Genomic DNA, 21,380 nt, shown 5'->3' on the forward strand with positions numbered 1-21,380 from the left:
TGGGCAGCCCCCGTCCCCTAGCCATGTCAACAATGACCTGTGCTGCCATAACACAGAGGCACGTGTAGATTCTATTTCAGGTTAGAATGTGTCTTATGCCACTGCCAATTGTTGCAGCAGCATAAAGCAGAGTTCTGACATGAGACAAGTGTATTCCATTCCGACGACTGCTGGTTGATAAATAAATCAAAAAAGGCCAGATGATTTAGGTCAAGGTGAGTTTATTGTCCAAATAGCATAACCTAATTGCATTCAAAACCATTTTCAAATCCATCTTTAAACTAGTCAGAAAACAGGTTATTATTTTTTTAAATCACTTAACACTGAACAGATAAGACCTCTTAAAAGGCAGCTGACTATATCATGTCACCATCATAGCCAATGCAACATTTTTGCCACACTTCCTAAAAACCTTTTCGCGTACACTGATCATGCTACTTTAGCACTTTCTAACATCCTGACCAAATAGACACCCACACCTCTTATAGAGTACACTGTGAGAGAATAACATGGACTTGATATGGCATCACACTTGTTTCAAAGCAAAAAAAAAAAAAAAAAAAAAGTAAAAAAGAAAAAGAAAAGAAAAGAAAAAAGTCCAAGACAAGAAACTATAACTGAGAGAGAGGAGAGAGAGAGATCTGAGGTACATGATATAAGGGTAATGAACATAATGGAAAAAATCCAATGGCCTGGTGATTTGCTGGGGATATAAGAGTTGGCCAGCAGTAAGAACTAAACCAATTAAAAGTAAAAATAGAAACTTTTTGTTTTTCAAGGACAGGCACCTGTCAAAAGACATTGGATACTGTAATGGCTACAGTCAGTAAGGCACTTTATTTCCCCAAAGTAGGCTGCAGGCGAAGGGACGTAGGCTGCAGCTGCAGCATGCACGTACACATTTGCTGATGGCTTCTTAAAACCTGAGCCGAGAATAGGGTCTGATAGCCCAGCCAAGTTTAAAAGCAGACACACACGAATGTAGTATCGTTGTGCCTGAAATGTCCATTCTGGGTTGTTTAGAATCCAGAATCATCAAAAGCCATGCGGTATGAGGAAGTAATAAACGTCCTCTTGAATCTTCTCACCCCATTTTGCACAAATGGATGGCTGCATGAACAGCTCTTGTAAATTGCTCTGAGTTCACACCAATAGAAACCTGCACTCATTCTATAGCTACAGAGGGTTTGCTGGCTTAAGGGGACTTTATCGTCTCAGCATTAATTTTCCTTTTAAAGCTATTCTCAAGGTTGGACTGTCTCAGAGATAAAGAGGAATCCTTTTGGCTTAGAAGCCAACTGGCTTACTCAGACTTCCTCCCCTTCCTACCTCCAATTCCCACGCTACCCATATTATCTTCTTGAACTAGAAAATCAATTATTTACATGACATAAGGTGCAAGTCTATTTCTTCTCCCAGCCCTGTCCCCTGTGGCCCATGGAGAGAAAATTCCCCTGCCCTCTTTGAGAGTCATCTGATCCTGCCTAATGTTCTTAACCTTTCAGTCCCAGAGCTCCCAGGGCACAGTCTGGAGAGGCCCTAGAGGTGCTAGACGGCAGGAAAGCGCAGCTCCGTCTGAAGAGTTGCCCATCCTGCTAGCAAAAGGATGCAGTGTGATGCTGTCAGGGTTGTCTTCTCCTTGGCTTTGTCACTTAAGCCATGTATGCCCCTGACCTGGCTGATAAGAGGCAGAACAGAGCCTCCAGTACAGAGCACATAGACCAAGGGTGACCCAGTGGTAAGGCATGCTGTGCTCTCCAGTGGGGTCCTGGGGCAGTTCAAAGTAAAGCCTCCTGGAAGAGCAGCCCCTTCTGGAAGGAGCTCGCCTCTCAGCACGCATGGGGTGTTCTGCGGAGGGAACTGCCCTTGGCTTTCTCCTGCAGGCTTCTGGGCTGTTAGGGACCCGCATGGAGTTTAATTATGCTTAGCATATATTTTTGGCATACTAGGATTTCTTCCCCCTAGGATTTGGCCAAAAGAGGGGAAGGATCAAAATTTGGCAGGCTGGGGGAACTCGGCCCCCACTGATGGAGAAAAAAAACAAACAGATGGAAGTAAAGACGAGACAGAAACACAACAAGGTAGAAAAAGACCAGGATAATTTGGAACCCCTTTAGTGGGAGGTAAGAAAAAGAAGAGAACAACAACCAAAAAAAGAGCAAGTTCAAATCCACAGCGGGAGAGCCCCTCTGGAACAAAACTCCTACCAAAGAGACTAAGATCCAAGGAGAGGGCAAAATCCAGGATTCCTTCTTTTGTTTAAGCAGGAGCAGGCAGAATAGCCTAACAACCCCCTACTTTCCCATCAGCAGCCCCACACCCATCATCACACAAGGCCCCAAGGATGGGAAAGAGAAAAGCTAGAAGGACCCAGGGGCCTCGGGACTACAGGAAGAGCAGAAAGTTACAGACCATAACTAGAGTCGGGTAGGCCTGTGCCCTTCCCTATTTGTCCAGTTCTTTCATTTGCTGCTGCTGTTTAAGCTCAAGGGTCAGTCGCCGTGAAATGAATTTGCACCTCAGTTTCTCTTTAGGCTCCAAGGTTCCCGAGAACGCCAGGGTTCCTGCCTTCCCCATTCTGTGGGACTCCTTGGGGCCCAGGAGAGTGTGCTGATCAAAGCCGGCTCTTGAGAAAACTCTGGCTAGCTAACTTGCTGGCTGCTCCACTTTCCTCTCCAAAATTTCAGAATTCGCCACCCATTGTCCCACCAGAAATCCCCTAGAATTTTAGGGTCATGCTAACTCACAAAGCCCTGAACCCTTCTAAACACTTCCCAGGAGACTGACTCATCTGGAATTTCGCCTCTGTAGAAAAGCAGCCTCTTCACCTCCCTTCAACTATCATCCCATACTTCTCTGACCTATTTTTCTTATCCTGCCAATTCAGTGTGATTGAAAACCTGACCGTTTAGTACCGCTTAGCAGAGGACCTGGGCTTGCCTAGTGCTTGCCTGCGCAGCTGGAGACAGAGGAGGGAGAAGGAAGCACCGTCAACGCTGTTTGCTGCTTGCTGCAGATTCAGCTACTCGCAGATTCAGACCTAGGAAACCCACAGAGATGATCCTAAACTCAAGGTGTCCATGCCAGGGGAGGGGAAAGACGGAAGGAAAAACTTCAAGAGGAAAGGGCTCTTTGCACACGAAGCCCCGCTTTTGAAAAAGCTGCAAGATGAGGATCTCCAAACAGCCTGCTGGAATTCTTTTTAGTCTGTTTCCTGATACCTGGTACCTAAGTGCAAATTACGACATCTGAGTCTACTGCATAAATGTGTGTACTGAACGTCTGCCTTGAAGGGGAGGGAGGATCCCTTGGTTCAATGTATTTTTTCCATCATGATGAGGATACCGGGGGGTCTAAATGGGAGCCCGATGGCCTCCATAACCAAAAAGGTCCCTGGGAGTGAGACCGCCCTGCCTTCCACCTGAGCGGGAGTCGGCCCTGCTCGCACCACTTCTCTATTCCTCACGTGAATGGGCTCCAGGCAGAAACTGTACGGTTGTGAGGTATTATGAAAACAAAAGCGTGAATCATTGTCTTTTGTAGTTATTGATTTTGTCCAGTAAACCTGAGGTAAAGAATACTCCATCTTTGAAGAATGTGACCAGAGGAAAAAAAAAAAAAAAAGGAAAAAACAACCACCATGAATATGCTACCAGAAAAAAACAAACTACGGAAGGGCTTTTCCAGTACGAAGAACTCATATCTCAACCACCTACTTCAGGACTTGGAATTTAAGCAGTAAAATAATATATTATAAAAATGTTTATAAAATAGCAGCACACTCTGTGAAACATTACAGCTAGGTACTGTCAATGTGAATAACGATGGATGATTTTAGCTTCTTAGCAGCGCAAAAAAAAAAAAAAAAAAAGAAAAAACCAAACTGAACAAAACAAAATGAAAAAATAAGAGACCCTTAGATCATTTTCCATCTTCAACCCTCATACTATGAAACAAGGCAGAATCTGTGTCTAAAATAATTCTTCAAATAGCCCTGTTCTGATTTTTCTTTTTCACTTAAAAAGGCAAATATTTTAACAAATAGCTTCATTACCTGTCAATTACAATTGTGCAAAAAAAAAAAAAAAGTTGTTGCTCCAACCTCTTTGCTAACTGAATGCCTCTAAGAAGTGGAGAGGAAAAAAATTCAAGTACGCTGAATACAACTTTGCAATAAAATTAACAACAACAATAAAAAAAAAAAAAACGGAAAAGGGAACAAAATGCCACACCCTGATATCAGTTCAGCCATCTATCTTTGCACCAGCAATAACTTTTCTTTCCATGTCCAAAGGAGAAGTATAGAGATGGGAATTAAGATCCTTCTGTGCCATCAGAATGGTAACAGATTTTAGTTTACAGGCTTTTCTGAGGAATGTTGTGATGGGAATGTCAGCAGGAAGGGGCGTCTCTCGAGTCCTGGGAGGACCAGAACTGTGTACCAAAGAATGGCAGATGCCACAAGCGAAGAGTAACCCAGATGGGGGCAGGAAGGGAGGGGGCGAAAGAGAAGAGGGGAGGAGTATTCAGCATGACTTGCATAAACCATCCCATCTATCGCTCGGGAACAATTTTTCAAAGTGCTTTTCGAATGGAATGGTTTATAACAATGCTAAACTGTGAACCAGACATGCCAATCAGCACCAAAAATTCGTTTTTTTCTAAGAAGAAATGCCATGGCCACATTACCCTTTTAAATACAATAACAGAAAGGATTCCATTCTGGATCCCACCCTTGGTCTCCATCTGCCTCCGTTTCATGTGAGTTTTGGTGATGGCCCATAGCTACATTTCCCCATTAGGCAGCAATACGGTGGTGTCTGCAATGAACTGCATTTGGAAGAAGAAGCGGATGTCACAGAACGTGAAACCCAGGAGCCAATCACCTGTGTCCAACTGGCAAAATAAAACATCTTTTTTAGGTAGCAGCTACTGTAGACAGCAAGAGAACATTAATGTAGAGATCCAACCACACTCCTGACTTAGTAACAGGTGGCTGAGAGCAAAGGCGCTTCTCCATCCCAAATGGTTCAATCATGTTGAGAGATTGTTTTGTACTCCTTCCCCATCATGATGTCCCTCCTTATTTCAATTCCTTCTTGAGTTCATTGCTTTGCAATCTAATCATGCCATAAATGGCGTACACAGTTCCTTGAAATTATACTACAAGGGGGTGTATGTGCTAGCTCATAACATGAAAAAAAAGTCTCCTCTAATTTGTTCCCATATTGCAGGCATACATATTCTCTAACTACTCTGCAGGTTTTCCTGTAAGCATTTTACTATTACTTTTACATAATCAAACAATAACTGTTCGCATATACAAGGGATTCCCTTATGCTGTACTTCAAATAGGCACCAAATGCTCTTTATTATTCCATTTTTATAGGACTTTTTTCTCTCACTTCTAAAAGATCTTTAAATATGATCTAGGTGGGGGCAGAATTTTTTTTTACGTTTCACCCTAAAACACAAACAAAAACATAACCAGAAAGAAGGAGAGAGCAGATTATGGACGCGTCTCTCTCTTTCGGCCCAACTGGCATCCTCACAGGTCGATATCCCGCACGTCTGTAGGGGTGCTGGCTTGGTCCAGTTCATCCTCCGACTTGGATCCCTCGCGCTGGTCCTGACGGTACTGCTGCAGGCTGTTGAGGAGCACCGCCTCAATCTGCTCCTGGCAAGCTTTGAGACAATCCTAGAACAATGGTCCAGACCAGAGCTGTTAGCAGGAGAAACAGGACACAGAGCATCCTCCCAAGAAAACATGCATAATTTAGCTTGCGTAAGTCTATGCTAGTTCCCAGTTGAAATAAATGTGAAGTAAGGGAGGGGTGTTCTTAAAGTGCCAAGGAACCTCACTACTCTAGGTGGGGTCCGTGGGCTGGCAGCGTCAGCATTACCTGCGAGCTCGCTGGAACCGCAGGATCTCAGTCAATCCAGGTCGAGCTCATCAGAACCTGCATTTTAGTGGAGCCCAGGTGATTGGAATTCTGAGAAGCACTGGCCTAAATGACAGTCCACTTACGGATGCCTGGTAATCAAGGGGCCGACCAGATGCTTTCTGCCTGGGGAAGCTGGGAAGTGGCTACTAGAAAAGGGGAAGGCTACTAGAGGTGCTATGACATTAGCAAACTCAGCCCCTGAGAACTAGATAAGAAGGAAGCCAACGAACCAACGTACTGACACTCACATAAACTGTAAATACATTTTCTCACTCTTGTCCCCCAGGCTGGAGTGCAGTGGCGCGTTCTCAGCTCACTGCAACCTCTGCCTCCCGGGTTCAAGCGATTCTCCTGCCTCAGCCTCCCAAGTAGCTGGGACTATAGACGCCTGCCACCATGCCTGGCTAATTTTTGTATTTTTAGTACAGACGGGGTTTCACCATATTGGCCAGGCTGGTCTCGAACTCCTGACCTTATGATCTGCCCGCCTCGGCCTCCCGAAGTGCTGGGATTACAGGCGTGAGCCACCGTGCCTCACTGTAAAGACTTAAAAAAAAAAAATCCCCAATTTTTTCTGCTTCTTTACCATTTCCTTTTTTTTTTTTTTTTTTTTTTTTTTGAGACGGAGTCTCGCTCTGTAGCCCAGGCTGGAGTGCAGTGGCCGGATCTCGGCTACGCAAGCTCCGCCTCCCGGGTTCACGCCATTCTCCTGCCTCAGCCTCCCGAGTAGCTGAGACTACAGGCACCCACCACCTCGCCCGGCTATTTTTTTGTATTTTTTTTACTAGAGACGGGGTTTCACCGGGTTAGCCAGGATGGTCTCGATCTCCTGACCTCATGATCCGCCCGTCTCGGCCTCCCAAAGTGCTGGGATTACAGGCTTGAGCCACCGCGCCCGGCCTTTTTTTTTTTTTTTTTTTTTTTGAGACGGAGTCTCACTCTGTCACCCAGGCTGGAGGTCAGTGGCCTCATCTCGGCTCACTGCAAGCTTCACCTCCCGGGTTCACGCCATTCTCCCGCCTCAGCCTCCAAGTAGCTGGGACTACAGGCGCCCACCACTACGCCCGGCTAGTTTTTTGTATTTTTAGTAGAGACAGGGTTTCACCATGTTAGCCAGGATGGTCTCGATCTCCTGACCTCGTGATCCACCCGCCTCGGCCTCCCAAAGTGCTGGGATTACAGGCTTGAGCCACAGCGCCCGGCCTTCCTTAACTCTCATAAAGATATAATGCAAAATATCTACAACATTCTGGACCCTTGAGCCATCCAATCTGGGAATAAGCAAGAATATGCAGCATTGCTTTAGTTATCCGTCTATATTGTAAGGGGGAATGGACAGTGTGTTTGCCCCAGGCAGGAGCTTCCCTTAGGCAGGTGACATGCGATGCAATGACAAGTCACCGGTATCACTAGACAGGGACCATTGCTGGTGTTAGTAAGAGGGTACGAACAGTAGACTTGCTTCTAACAGGCATTTTCTGGCCTCTCTCCTCTGCAAAAGTGCCTCTGTGCACTCTCTTAAGCAGCACATACATAAGCAAAATATGTTAAATTGAACCTCCCTGTGTCTTTTCATAGTTTAATACAAACTTCCCTTTTGCTTCTTTCACTGTGCAGTTCTCCCCACCCAGAGGTTTCTATTTTGCCAAGTCCAAAAGCATTCTCTTTATTTCCCAAAGATCTAAAATACAGCAGGCCAGGCATATTGGCTCCCGCCTGTCATCCCAGCACTCTGGGAGGCCGAGGCGGGAAGTTGAAAGCAGTGCGACACCAGCCTGGACAACATAGCTAGTTCCCCATCTTTAAAAACAAACATATAAATAAATGAAATAAAAGCTGCAACTCACCACTAAGGAACAAAATTTCCATACCCCTCAAATGTTCCTTTCCTGTCGCTCGTCTATTCCACATTTCAGACTACAGCTTTCCGTGAAAATTAAGATGAGGAACAACCACAGACTAAGAGGCCAAAGGCAGAGACGAAATATTGCCTGGAACAAGGAGATGAGGAAGGGTGGTATTTGCTGCCCACCTACCATGCTCGCAGGTGGCCCCCACGTTATTTAACTTTTCTTATCTCAGAGTTTCCCCACAAAACACTCAGAGTAAAGGGCAACTGAGATGATATTGATATACGTGCAGTGCTAAGTAGAGCTCGATAAATGATCATGATTATGTGTAACAATAAATTGGTCCTGGAACCGGAAAGAATCCCTCAGATTTATTTGAAATGAGGTATAGAATTGCGTTCAGTCAAGACTGGTGAAGTGTGTGTCAAGATCGTGTGTCTGGTTCTGGGGCGAGCGCTGAGCATGACAGACGTGAACCAGCGGCAGGAGTCTCCGTGCCACCCTGAACAAGGCTGAAACGGAGTCAGGCACTGGCCTCCGGGACTTGCTAACACCTGTCAGACGTTCCTGTGGCATCTCCTGGTTACACCCCTTACCCTGGCCGACCTGCTGAGCTGAATGAATGATGAGAAATCGCTTGGGGCTCACCCGCCTCATCCCTGTAGAGTTCTTCCCCAAGTTCTTCCCTCAAGGACCATGTGGCAGCACTGTCCTCATAGGTTACCACTTGCTAGGTGGGAAAAGTTAAGGTGTAATGTTCCTTTACTTTTTTTTTCTTTTTTCTTTTTTTTTTTTTTTTGAGACAGAGTGTTGCTCTGTCACCCAGGCTGGAGTGCAATGGCTCACTGCAAGCTCCATCTCTCAGGTTCAAGGGATTCTCCTTCCTCAGCCTCCCGAGTAGCTGGGATTATAGGCACCAGCCACCGCACCCAGCTAATGTTTGTATTTTTAGTTAAGATGGAATTTTACCAGATTAGCCAGGCTGGTTTCGGACTCCTGACCTCGGGTATCTGCCCACCTTGGCCTCCGAAAGTACCAGGATTACAGGCATAAGCCACTGAGCCCCGGCCTGAAAGTATAATGTCTTTAGAGGCACTTGCATTTCAGTAGATGTGTGAAAACCTTAAATCCTTATAATCTAAAAAATTTAATATTAACTATAGAATCAAAATGAATGTGGGGGTTAAAGGCAAAAAGCGACTACGGTCAAAACCACTGTGGAATGTCCCTTAGGAAGGTTCTACATCAGGGAGGAATGGCAAGTCTCATACCATCAGTTTTCTTTAAAGCTGGGATAGACATAGACAGCCCTTTCTCCATCTGAGCACCGCGTGAAGCAGTTCACTGAAATGCCGGAATCATCGTGGTGTGAGATACTCTCTCCACCGTACATGGGCAAGAGCTGAGATCCAGAACAGCAGCTTCCACCCCACATTCCATCTGTCCTCCCTCATCTCCTGTAGCCACTCACTGAGTGAAACGTTGGACCTAACAATCTAAATTCGTATTTTCTTCTTTCTCTGTTTTTTTTTTGTTTTTTTTTTTTCTTGCAAAGGAGAATCCATTGAATCCAGGAAGTTCATGTGTAATGTTCCTCCACTGTTGAGAAGCTGTCGAAGGGGATGTTTACAATTGTTTTTCTCCAGGAGGCAGAGGGGCTAAATCAGACCACCTCCATACCATAGACTCAGTGACTATATACTTGTTTCCAACTGAAGACTTGTCCATGGAAGACAAATCCTACCCAAAGCATAAGGCCTAAGAGCTTTTGTTATGTAAAGGAGATGGCAGGATTCTCAGCTGACTGAGGGACCTTGTGTGTGTGTGTGTGTGTGTGTGTGTGCGCGCGCACGAGCGCCGGTGCACGCGAGGTATGGTAGACAATAGCTCTGAACCATTACTTTAAAAAGGAAATGCCCGTTAGGTGTAGCAATGTGGTACCTTGAAAGAGGGTTTCGCATGACATAGCCCTTGGTGAATACTTTCCAAGTTGCAGTTCCTGTGGAAGACCTTGCTCCTCAACAAAAATGCTCTCGCCTCCCGCCCAATCCTGCCTTGCTCTCCTTCCTCACAGGCTGTATTCTGGCCCCCGGCAAGGTCATCTGGCTTAATGCATCTTCTACTGCAATATGGCCAACTTGGGACTCTATGGCCATTAGTGAATTAACCATGCCAGCATGACCCTCCACATGGGGAGACCAGGCTCCAGAAAGCTAAAGACCTCGGTTTCAGGCCGTGCACGTCTTCCCTTTGGGGTTCCCAGTGTCCCCACTTTTTCTGCTATTAGCCTTCCCTGCCAGCAGCCTGAGACCTTAAAGGAACAGTTCTGAGAAAACCCTACAGGAAGGACTGGGATGTCTGACTGTCACTTCTACTGGACTTTCAGAGCCACGCGACTTGAGGTGACATGTGCGTGCACAGTAGCGTTTTATGTAAGTTCCAGCCAAGAATAAGTGCGCAGGCTATCCCACACAAAACGGAGGAAGGTTTCATAGATAGACAAAACTCTCTCTTTTCTTCAGTCGCATTTTGATTTCAATCCAAATCATCACTGACTTGACTACAGCCAGCTTTGTTTTGTTTTGTTTTTTGAGATGGAGTCTCATTGTCACTCAGGCTGGAGTGTAATGGCGCGATCTCGTCTCACTGCAACCTCCACCTCCCAGGTTCAAGCAATTCTCGCCTCAGCATCCAGAGTAGCTGGGATTATAGGCGCACGCCACCATGCCCAGCTGATTTTTGTATTTTTTATAGAAACAGAGTTTCACCATATTGGTGAGGCTGGTCTCGAACTCCTGACCTCAGGTGATCCACCCGCCTTGGCCTCCCAAAGTGCTAGGATTACAGACATGAGGCACCACGCCCAGCCTGGCCAGCTCTTGCTTGATGACCCCTCTGACTGGAAGATAAAAGGATGACCAAAGCAGGTACTCCATGGATTGAAGAATTCTGAACTCCCTTCCCCACCCTCTTCTAGACTTACCTTGTGGCAAAGCAGGACGCTAACCCTCTCTGCAGTCTCCACCTAACCTTCCTTCAGGTTCCACTTCCATGAAACTTGACAATGATCAGCTCGACTTTCAACTACACAAATCCCTCATTCTAGCTCAGCAAGACTAAAAGGGCAAAAGCCTGTCTTGTATAAATGATGTTGAACACTACTCTCTGATGGTGGGAAGAGAACTTGGCCTGTCCCTTCCATGAGACACAGCTCACGCCCTGCATACGAATACCTTTGTTTAGCATGGCAGGCGCCCTTTTTGGACTTGTGAAGGGCATATAAATTCTGTGTGCTGGTGGGAAGTGAAGGGAGAGGAGATTGGGCAGTGGTGCTGATACCTGCAACTGGACATGCCAACTCCACATTGCCTGGGTCTTGCCCAAAGCAGGAGGGCAGGAGAATGCATGGGATTGGGGGGTGGGGGTGGGGATAGGGGCAGCCACCTGGAGAGAGGAAGACCTCCACCTTAAATCCAACCAGGTTGCTTCTGTGAGAGGATCACGCTGAGAGAAGAGTGGAGTTAGTGTTTCCAAAGGGGCTGGATTATAAGAAGACATACATAAATAATCACAGACTTGGAGAATGTGGAGGTCTAAAGGGCCTTTGGAAATCAAGTAGCCAGCTAGGGAATGGAGCATGGAGAGTTGACGTGGCTTGCCCCACAGTGACATCTGGCTAAAAGCTCAGACTGGCTTTAGAAAGGGCAAGCCTCCAATTTCAGAACTCCTTTTTTCCTATATACCTCGACTTCTAAGCTCTAAGTAAAGACATACAGACCAGAGACTCTCCAAGAAAGAGAGACTTAGCCCAAGTGGCTGGAAAACCACGAAAGCGCCTCTAATCAAAAGATGTTACACGCATGTAAAGTGCGGCGGCTCTAGGACATCAGCTTTCCTGCAGCCTCCAAAGCACCAGCCATTGTGTTAAGATGCCCCAAATTAAGCTGATTAAAAGGGAAGCCATAATGCTCGTCTGTCAGCCTGGACAGGTGGTACCCTACTGTGCTGGAGGTCGGGCAGACCTCCAGCTTCCATGATGATAGGCCCCCTCCCTTGCCCCCTTCCCTCCTGGCTGCCCCCGCCCCCATGCCTGGAGCCCTGACAGCAGTGTTTGTGATCTTCAGCTCGTTACAAGGGCCTCTGACTTCCTCTGCTTGCTGGCTCGAGCTCCGCGCCCTGCACCCTCCTCTGCCTCCATGAATGGGTTGACGGAACTCCTACCATTAGCCCTCAGTGTAACTGCACAACTCCATTGTCACACACACGCACTGCACTCAACAGGGGGACAAAGGGCTGAATGAGCCCCAGACCCGCGGCCAACTCAGGCAGAGACAACTTAGGAAACTATCTCATTCTTCCTTTCTTCACAGGCTGTTTGGCTTATTTCCTTGCATACCAAATGAGGCCCACAGAAAAATGAGGCAGGAGAGGGAGGCATCAGCCCCCGATTCGATTCTACCTCCCCACCCCCAGCTTCCAGCAACACTTCACAAGGTTCCTGACCACAGGCCCTCAAGAGTCCACAGAAGATAGAATCTGTAACAGCAGAGCCTTGAAAATCACCTGTGTGGAGAGTGCACCGGTGCTTCCAGCTACAGAGCAGACACAACGCTAAAGCCCATGAATCACACACATGTGTCGAAACTGAGACTTCTTCCGGGGCGCCTCCACCTCCCTGCTTTTTAATAGCTCATTGACAACCAGGACCAGAAAATGCCAGGATGACCCTAAGGAAGGGATATCCTGGAATCTTCTCTGGGCAATATTCAAGAATGTGTCTAGGGACAGGCATGAGCGTTGAAACACTTCTATTGGGTACTGTGTGCACTATTTGGGTGACGGATTCAACTGAAGCCCAAACCTCAGCATCACACAATATATCCACATAACAAACCTGCACATGGATCCCCTGAATCTAAAGTTTTTGTTTTTGTTTTAAAGAATGTGACAAAGAGTTTTGATGTGCCTTAGACAAAAAAAGGTTTATCAATACAAGGAACAGATGACTAGAGTCTTTATTCTGTTAAATATCTTGCAATGAACTCCACATCTTTATGGCCTGTGAGCCTCAATTCCACGTTTTAGTTAATGAATTTGTGCAACTGTGTCATGTGAAAACGAAGCCACTTACTCTAAGACAAGGTTAGGGAACACTCAGAAGGCTCGGAAGGCCCCGACACAGAATTGAAGTTAAAAAAAAAAAAAAGATAAAGCTTTTCAAAGGACATGGACAGACTAGTGAGTCGGAAACACATTGGAAATCCATCTGCCTGCCTTTGTCCTTTGCTCCTTCCTTCCTCTTCCCTTCCTCTCCTAAGCATCACTCCCGATGACTCTGCCAGGGGCTCTGGATAAAGAGCTGAGGAAAAGCTGGGCCTTATTCAAGAGGTTCTATAGACAAGGAAGCAGTGAGATCAATGCTGGCAGGCAGCCCGAGTAGTGTGCAGAGGGGACGGAAGAGGACCCCGATTCAGCCCAAGGAAGCAGGGCCACAGTCACCGGGGACCCAGGCCAGTGGCACCCTCCCCTCTCAAACCTACCCAGGCACCGGACACCCCCAATAGACGTTCCCCCTAAAGCCAAACTGCCTCTCTGGCTGTTTTTAGCAACTCTTAGGATTAGAAGGGAAAAGTATTTAAAATATACCACCCTCTGAGACTTTTATTCCCTATAAAACTGTCAGGCCCCTCACTCAGCTTTCTCTTTGGAATGAAGCGTTCTGGTTTATTTTGGCAACCAGACGCAGCAACAAAGGCCGACTTTCTCAGAGCCGCATGGGTCCCTCCTATCAAAGCTATCTGCTGCTGGCCAGGGAGCCACAGACTCGCCTGGCCATCTCACAAGAATCAGGGGGACCCTCTTTCAACAGCTCGATCCCCGACAACCCACAACCTAACCCCCAAAGTGGCAGAGAGCGCTGCAAGTTTGAAGAGATCATAAACAGCAAGGTGTGTAGGAGCTGACCTATAACTTCAGGGGCTCTGGGGGAAACCGTCAGCTCTTCCCGATTCCTGTTTGTCCATGCCCTAGGGCCAGGGGGCAAAATGTGGTCCTGTGTATTTCACTTTTCCAAGGAAGAGCCCAACATCAACCCATGGGCATTTCATAGCGTGGCCCGAGGATGTTCCAGACACGTGTACATACGTATATATGTATCCATTTATGTATGTGTGTATGTACATACATACACACACACACACTTTACTGTCGTAAATACACGTAATGTCAAATTTCCCTTTTCAGTCACTTTGAAATGTACAGTGGCATGAAGTACATTCATACTTTCGTGCAGCCATCAGAACTCTCCATCTACAGAATTGTTTTCATCATCCCAAACTGAAACTCCATACCCATTAACCACTAACTCCCCATCCTCTCCTCTCCCCAGACTCCTGGAACCTCTATTCTACTTTCTGTCTCTACGAATTTGACGATTCCAGGTACCTCATGTAAGTGGAATCATACAGTATTTGTCTTTTTGTGTCTGACTCATTTCACTTAATGTAGTATTTTCAAGGTTTGCCCATGTTATAACAGGGACTGGACTTTCATTTCTTCTTACAGTTGAATAACTGCGTGTCCGTACATTTTGTTTCTCTACTCTAAGAACAGTTTCTATCACTCAATTTTCTCTTCTGGGAGGCCGGCATTCTACATTAGGCCTCACGAGCTCCTTCTTCCGGCCTGATTTCCTACTGCATTTGGCGTTCATAACACATTACTTAGCACACCTTCATTTATGTTCTTAATTTGCCAGGGTTTTGCATGCTTTACTCTTGATTCATCATACGACTGCTAAGTTCCTTGAATGCAGGAATCTCATCCTCTACTTCCCACATGCCACCCATCCACCCCAACTTCTAGCAACAACTGGGCCTTCACTAAAGACTTCCAGAAATGAATGAAGGAAATACACCACTTCTTGACTCATGAAATGGTAAACAGAGCTCAGGAAGCAAAATCACCTCCCTCCAAATGCTAATGTGTTCTAAATTCTAGTGCTTTCATTTTTCTTCCCTCTGAGCGTCAGCTTTTCAGAGAACACAGGTTGATGGATGGGAGAAGATTTAGCATTTGGGAAGTTGCAGACACACACACACACACACACACACACACACACACACACAGAGCCTAGCCCAGAGCTGCTTGAACGTTTCCACTAAAAACATTTTCAGGGAGAGCGGACAAGCATCTAGGGTGCCCGAGGTAAGCCTGGAACTTCCTGAGGTCTCAGATTTGTATTTGAAAAAGTGTTATGAATTTTACATTTCACTACGTTCGCTCTTGGTTTTTAAGTATGAAAATGTTCAACCCAGGCCCACTGGTGTGAATGAGGCATACACAGGCAGCCCCAGTTAAGAAACACGGTGTGTGCCCATTATAGAAATGAGATACCAACTCGACCAACAGTTGGGATTTATAGGAGGACACACCCCTACACCAGCTTCGTATCCACTTCATGTCCATTTGACAGAGCTGGTCAGCTGACTTAAATGGACTGGCTACGTAGTATCAGAAAAACGCAAACAGTTTCTCCAGATGAGATGACAGACTGACTTGCCCGCAGTCTTGAAAAGCCAAGAGACTTAGCAGCAACTCCCCGGAGTGAAATTGACACCACTGTCCATGTGCGATCAGTGAGCGGGGACAGAGGCAGGTGGGAAAAGGCTGCAGCCGGTAGGGTGGTCAGCCCATCAGAGCAGGTCTATCAACACGCGGCGGGGGTGGGGAAGGTTACAATATGCCTGGGGGCAGGAGGAGGGGGTGGCCGCTCAAACTCCTGTCACTGACATCTTTGTTTCCAGGCATTGAGGAAGGGCTTGTCTTAAATTGGCTGGGAGTCCTGTTTGTAAGGCAGCCTTAATTGGAGACACTGAGAAAAGGAGGAAAAAGTGTACCATTTCTATAAATGTTAAGTCCTGTCCACGATTTTCCTCTGGAGGATTAGAAAAGCATTCTTCATGCTGCACCGGAGGGAGCTTTTCAGTCTGCGTTTTGGAGCCCTCGTTTAAAAAGCGTTATGTTTGGAGCCCGCATTTTAAAACCATATCTAAGAACTATCTCGGAGGAGGATCCCGGATTTGCTGGGTCAGCATCTCCCCGCGCCATTTGTCTGAGCGGGGAACAAACGCCAGGAAAAATCCAGGTGGGCGGGAGAGGAAGCCAGCGAGCTGCAGCCGTGGGCTCTGTGAAGTTTAATCTGTTCAGTAGCCCTTGGGCAGGCCTCAGCCATAGGCCTGTAAATCACATGATCCCTTCACTCAATAAAAGCCCACAGAGGGCATCTGAATCCCCCTGGGCCATCCAGAGGGTGTCATCGTGAAGTGCCCAGCATTCTTCAGCCTCTCCATGGTGATGCATGAGGGCTCAGGGCCAACAACCCTCTCTCGGGTTGACTTTAAACCCAAGGGTTTTTTCAAACCAAAAGATCCCAGGAGCGGCAGCAAGGGTGGAGTGGAAAGTTTCCAGGGGGCAGTCGGAGCTTGGGGGTTCTAGTCCCAGCTCAGCCACCGCCCAGCCCCTCCTGGCTGGTTACTTCAACCCCTGCCCTGCCCGTGGAAAATAAGGAACCGCTTCTTTGACCTCTCAGCACTGTCCTGGCTCCGACGCCCTAGGACTGCAGCTTCCTACCAATTCAATTCGGAGTCTCACTTGACCCTGGTCTCTCTCAAAACCTTTCTTCTCAGGAACTCCAAATTCTGGCAACAGGAAGTAACAGCCTCTGAGCCGTCCACAGGGCACACAGAATGGGGAAGCTCCATAGCTAATAATAGTTTCTTGAGTTTGTATGGCACTTTGTCTTTTGAAAGCACTTTGTCATCCATTACTGCATTGAACAAAAGGGAAGAGAGAGCGGGGAGGGGTCGAGAGGTTTGCCAGGGGCGGACACCGTTCTCACAGTGGGGCACCTCTTGTGTGTCTGCTCCGTCCACTGCAGCTGAGTCCTGGCTCTCCTTTCTCCTCTGTGCGCCTTACAGCCTCAGCGTGTGTGAGCAGACACGGCGGCTCTTCACTGCTGGGCAGAGGCAGCCCGGCAGCGTGTACAAATATGGCAATGAAGCAACAACTCAGACCCACTGGGAAGCCCACGCCATAGAGGAACATCGGTAAACAGCCCTCCCGCCCCCTGCCCCCCGCATCTGCTTGCTGAATTTTCTTCTGTATTTTGTAGTGCACAGCTTTTCAGAACCTTAAGAGGGCGTGTCACCTGCTGAACTTTGTACTCCCTTGATGTCGATCTTAGAAAACACACCAAAAAAATACCTCTGACAAAACATCATCAAATCCGTCGTCTCTTTCCCTGAGCCGAGAAGAGACATCTGGACTTAGCCAAGAAGGTGGCGGCCACCTACCACGTCTGTGTTGGTGATCTTAGCCAGCAGCTCAGTCAGGGCATCACAAGTGAGCGAGCTGACTTCCTCATCCTGCTGGAGCCCGCAGATGGCTGCTCCCACACTTCCAGTTGCGATCATCGATGGTGGGTACATGGCAAACTTAAAGTCTGCAAGGAATGAGAGGCAGAAGGTCAGGCCACGGAACGCATTCGGATCCTGGAGCTCCCCGAGACTGCAGAGACTCAGAAACAGGACGGCAGCGGGTCAGCTGCACGAGTGACCCCCGTGCCCTACAGGCATGTCCTCCCTCGAGTTCTTTCACAAGAAGCCTGTGTTTATTTACCATCACCGTGGCTGTTCCAGATTTAAATGGAGGAGACTGAGGCAGGGAAGGAAGGCAGCTTATCTAAGTGCACACAATGAATGCACAGAGGATTCAAGGTCCCCAATCCCCAAATGCCAGTCATATTAAGCATGTCCGAGGTAACATTCTTGACCCTGGTGGGGGCAGCAAGGTGAGCGAGTCATGGTCTCTGGAGGTGATGGTGGGAACAGAGCAGAGAATGCTTGAGACCTGTGCAAATAAGGTACCCCATGGGCCATGCAAGCAGGACAGACCGGGGGTTCCAGATGTGAGAAGGAGGGAAAGGACAAGGAGGTGGGAGAAACGGGCAAAATCTATGCAGAATGCTAATTCAGATGGGATGTTGCTATAGTCTCTGGACAGGCATCAAGGATTAATATGACCCCCCCCAAAAAAAGATTCGATTTAAAAAAGTAAATGAGAAAAGCAGCAATGCAGCAAGTGGGCGAGTCAGGGCTGAATTCCACCCAGTTTCCAACCTCTGGCCCAACAGCAAGAACCCTCAGAACATTAGGGCAGAGGATTCTAACCCCAACACAGGGCTCTAACTAAGCACCAAAGATTAATCATTGCATCTGAATCAGACGGGTGACTTGGTTTCGATGTTATGACTCATGAGCCTGAAGTCCCCATCTTATTACTAAGAGAAAAAAATGTGACTTGCTACAGAGAAGTGCAGAATGAGGATAATAAATCAGAGGGGCTTGAACCCCACCCACTGCCATTTCTGACAGCAAATACTTGATGCTCCCTTTCAAGAGGGCTCCTCTTGGAAGACCAGACCCCAGGGGCTGGGTGGCTATGATCCAGCAGCTGCTTCGTCCATCAAGGGGAAATAAAGACAGCCAACTTCCCCCTGTTACTGCTGCCGACAGCTACCAACGACCACCATATGCAATACGCTACACGTTACGTCCTGTTTAATTCACCCATCAGCCACAGACAGTGCACAAGAGCGTCACCCTAATGGTATGGGTGAGACCCCTGAGACTTCCGAGAGTTCAAGTTGCCCCTGCTCACGTTGACATGACATTAGAGTGGGTATAGTTTCAGTCATCACCCCAGTGACGGTCCTGGAGTGCAGTAAGTCTTCCAAAGCATACCCTTCCCAGTTTTAGCACTGCTCTAGTGAACTTACTGTGTGTAGACATGGAAGGGGCACGTGGGGGCAGGAGACAGAGCATACAGGGAACCGTGGGTCACCCTTCAACGTAGAGCAAAAATAATCAGGTTAAACCTACAAAACCAGCCCCTCTCGTATCTCCCCTTCTTCCTATACACGCTCTATTACAAATGCATTTTCTACAGCAGCTGTTTTAATGGTGGGCCCACTGCCCCAGCATCAAGTTAGACACTGTGGATCCCTGAGCCAAGCACAGCCCTCCCCTCCCATCACGAACGCAGAGCAAACCTGGCCATCTGCCTGTCTCCTTGGCTTTTTTTCCCATCGCCTTCTCACCATCTCCACCTCTTGAGGGACGTATATAATGGTGCTACGCCCACGCCTGCTGTCCACCTGCCGCTCCTATGCCTTCTCATGTTCTCTGTCACCACGGACGGTGTGACAAAGCCGGCCTCCCTGCCTCTTGCTCTGCTGTAGGTCTCTTCCACATGGGTCACAGGAGAGTGCTTCTCTGCCCAATAACCTCGTTAGCTCCCCCCTGTGACATTCATAACACAAGCGGGGCAGCCGGCCCATGGCCCTGGGCCCACAAAGGCCTGGGTGGGAGCATCTGCCAGGGAAGGGGCAGGAAAGCATCCCCGGCCCTCCCTTCCCTCTGCCACAGGCCTCAGACCGGGAAGCACCTCACACATGCCCGTCTCTGCTGTCCCACTGCTAGCAAAACCAACTCTTATTACTGGCATACAAATGAACTTCTGGAAGCCAGCAGGCATGGGGGAACAGGTGCACCAGTGGCACAGGGAGACTCCACCTCCCTTTTCGTTTTACTAAGAAGGTTTTCAGGGGAGTCCTCCTGGGGACATTGTCCCGTCCCACAGAATAGGGGAGCACTTTGTGCTTGAACTTGGCTGCCTCTCAGCAGCTCAGAGTGGCACCAAAGGAGCAGCGTGTTCCCACAGCCAGAGGAGAAGAGCCGCTGGAGACCAGGATGGCGGCCGTGCTGCCCTCTGTTGCCTGCTACCCAGGAGAGGAGCATCTTCCTCTGGATCCCTGAGCACGCCCCACCTCTCCCCCAGGTTAGTCAAATACTGAGGCAACATCAGCCCTCCAGCTAGGTCCAGACGTGGGACTGTGGGCAAATCACTTCCTCTTCCCAAAGGCTTGCTTTCCTATTTGTCTAATAACTGGTTGGGTGAGACAAGTGTTTTTCTAACTTCTAGCTGCAGGTCATTAATGGGTCATGAAATGCATCTGTGGGTCGTGACCAGCATTTTTTGTTGTTGTTCTCCTTTAACCAAATAGAGTAGGATAGAAAGTATCAGGCTCACTGCATGTACTGAAGAGTAAATATTGTTCGGAGAAACTTTTGTATCCGTTTGATATACTTGTACAAGTATCCTGAGTTGTGTTATAAAATGTATTTCTTCCTTCATGGCTTAGGTCAGAAAGAGTTTAAAGATCGTGGGCAGGATAATGTCCCAGGTGCCTTACAGCTCTAGTTTGCTCTTTGAGGATCTGGAATGGGAATGATTCCCAAGGAGAAGAACAATGAGGAGACGATAGAATGTATTGCGGCCACTAGCAGCCGGCGAAATCACAAAGCAGCCATCTCCACAGAGCAGCGCTACCTCCCCGTGGCACCAGCACCAGGGCTGCTCCAGGACCACTCTCAAGGACATCCCCCTCTCTACCGGGAGGGGATACTGAACAGAAAGAAAAACAGAAAAATGAAACATCATTTCATCTGTGCACTAGCTTCCTAGCTGTAACTAGCCAACCCCCACCCTCAACTGTGGAAAGTTCCACCTACCCAATGCAGCCATTCCTGGAAACCATCAGCTTTGTCGCTACGACAGGATGGAGAAATGGTCGCAATATCCACTCAGAAGAAGGAAGCAGAAAACCAAATTGCATGCATGCATGCGACGATGAACATTACAACCATAGGTACCTACGTACATACATGCCTATGGATGTACCGGAAGGATGCACAGAAAATCAAAGCTGTTCTGTTAGGTGGGAGAAACACAGATGAGTTTGTAAATTTTTCGCATAATATTATTTTAACAAATAAAAGCCAGGTAAAAATTTATCAGCAGTCTCTTAAGTCTCTTGATCAAAAATGCCAACAAGCTATACGCTGGTGCAGAAAAGGCACACTCCGGGGTGAGGGTGTACCCTCTCCATCCTTAATTGCCCACCTGGAGAGGTGAGATGCTGCAACTTCCTGAGATCCCTCCTCCTGCAGCAGAGAGAGGCAATGAACTGATCGGCGATCCATTTTCATTGACTCATTACAATGTGCTCCTCCCTGTTCCAGGCAGCATGGAGGACTCCCCCCAAAATGCACAACATTAAGACTTTTTAAGGCTGGGCATCAATGCATTGGATAGTAGAGGATGGTGTGCTATAATGGCTAGGTCTGTACTACCATAGGGATAACTTCTAAAGAAACTTCTCAAAGAAAGGAGGCTCTTGAAGGCTGGACACAGTGGCTCACATCTGTAATCCCAGCACTTGGGGAGGCCGAGGCGGGCAGATTACCTGTGGCTGGAAGTTTGAGACCAGTCTGGCCAACACGGTGAAGCCCTGTCTCCACTAAAAACACAAAAATTAGCCAGGCATGGTGGTGCGCGCCTGTACTCCCAGCTACTCTGGAGGCTGCGGCAGGAGAATCACTTGAACCTGGGAGGTGGAGGTTGCAGTGAGCAGAGATTATGCCAAGCACTCCAGCCTGGGTGACGAGAGCAAGACTCTGTCTCC

General features: G+C 47.8%; 1 protein-coding gene across 1 annotated transcript in view; it reads right to left on the reverse strand.

The window, feature by feature from the left end:
- Positions 1-204: 204 nt before the first annotated feature.
- The window catches only part of CCND2 (cyclin D2), a 32,199-nt gene continuing 11,023 nt past the window's right edge, over positions 205-21,380 (reverse strand). The window contains exons 4-5 of the mRNA XM_025401576.1: positions 17,149-17,297; positions 205-5,698 (exon numbers count right to left, since the gene is read on the reverse strand). Of these exons, the coding sequence (XP_025257361.1) occupies positions 5,549-5,698; positions 17,149-17,297 (299 nt within the window). The 3' untranslated portion in view covers positions 205-5,548. The remainder of the gene's footprint in view (positions 5,699-17,148; positions 17,298-21,380) is intronic.

Source organism: Theropithecus gelada, chromosome 11, assembly GCF_003255815.1.
Source record: "Theropithecus gelada isolate Dixy chromosome 11, Tgel_1.0, whole genome shotgun sequence".
Taxonomy (NCBI): Eukaryota; Metazoa; Chordata; class Mammalia; order Primates; family Cercopithecidae; genus Theropithecus; species Theropithecus gelada.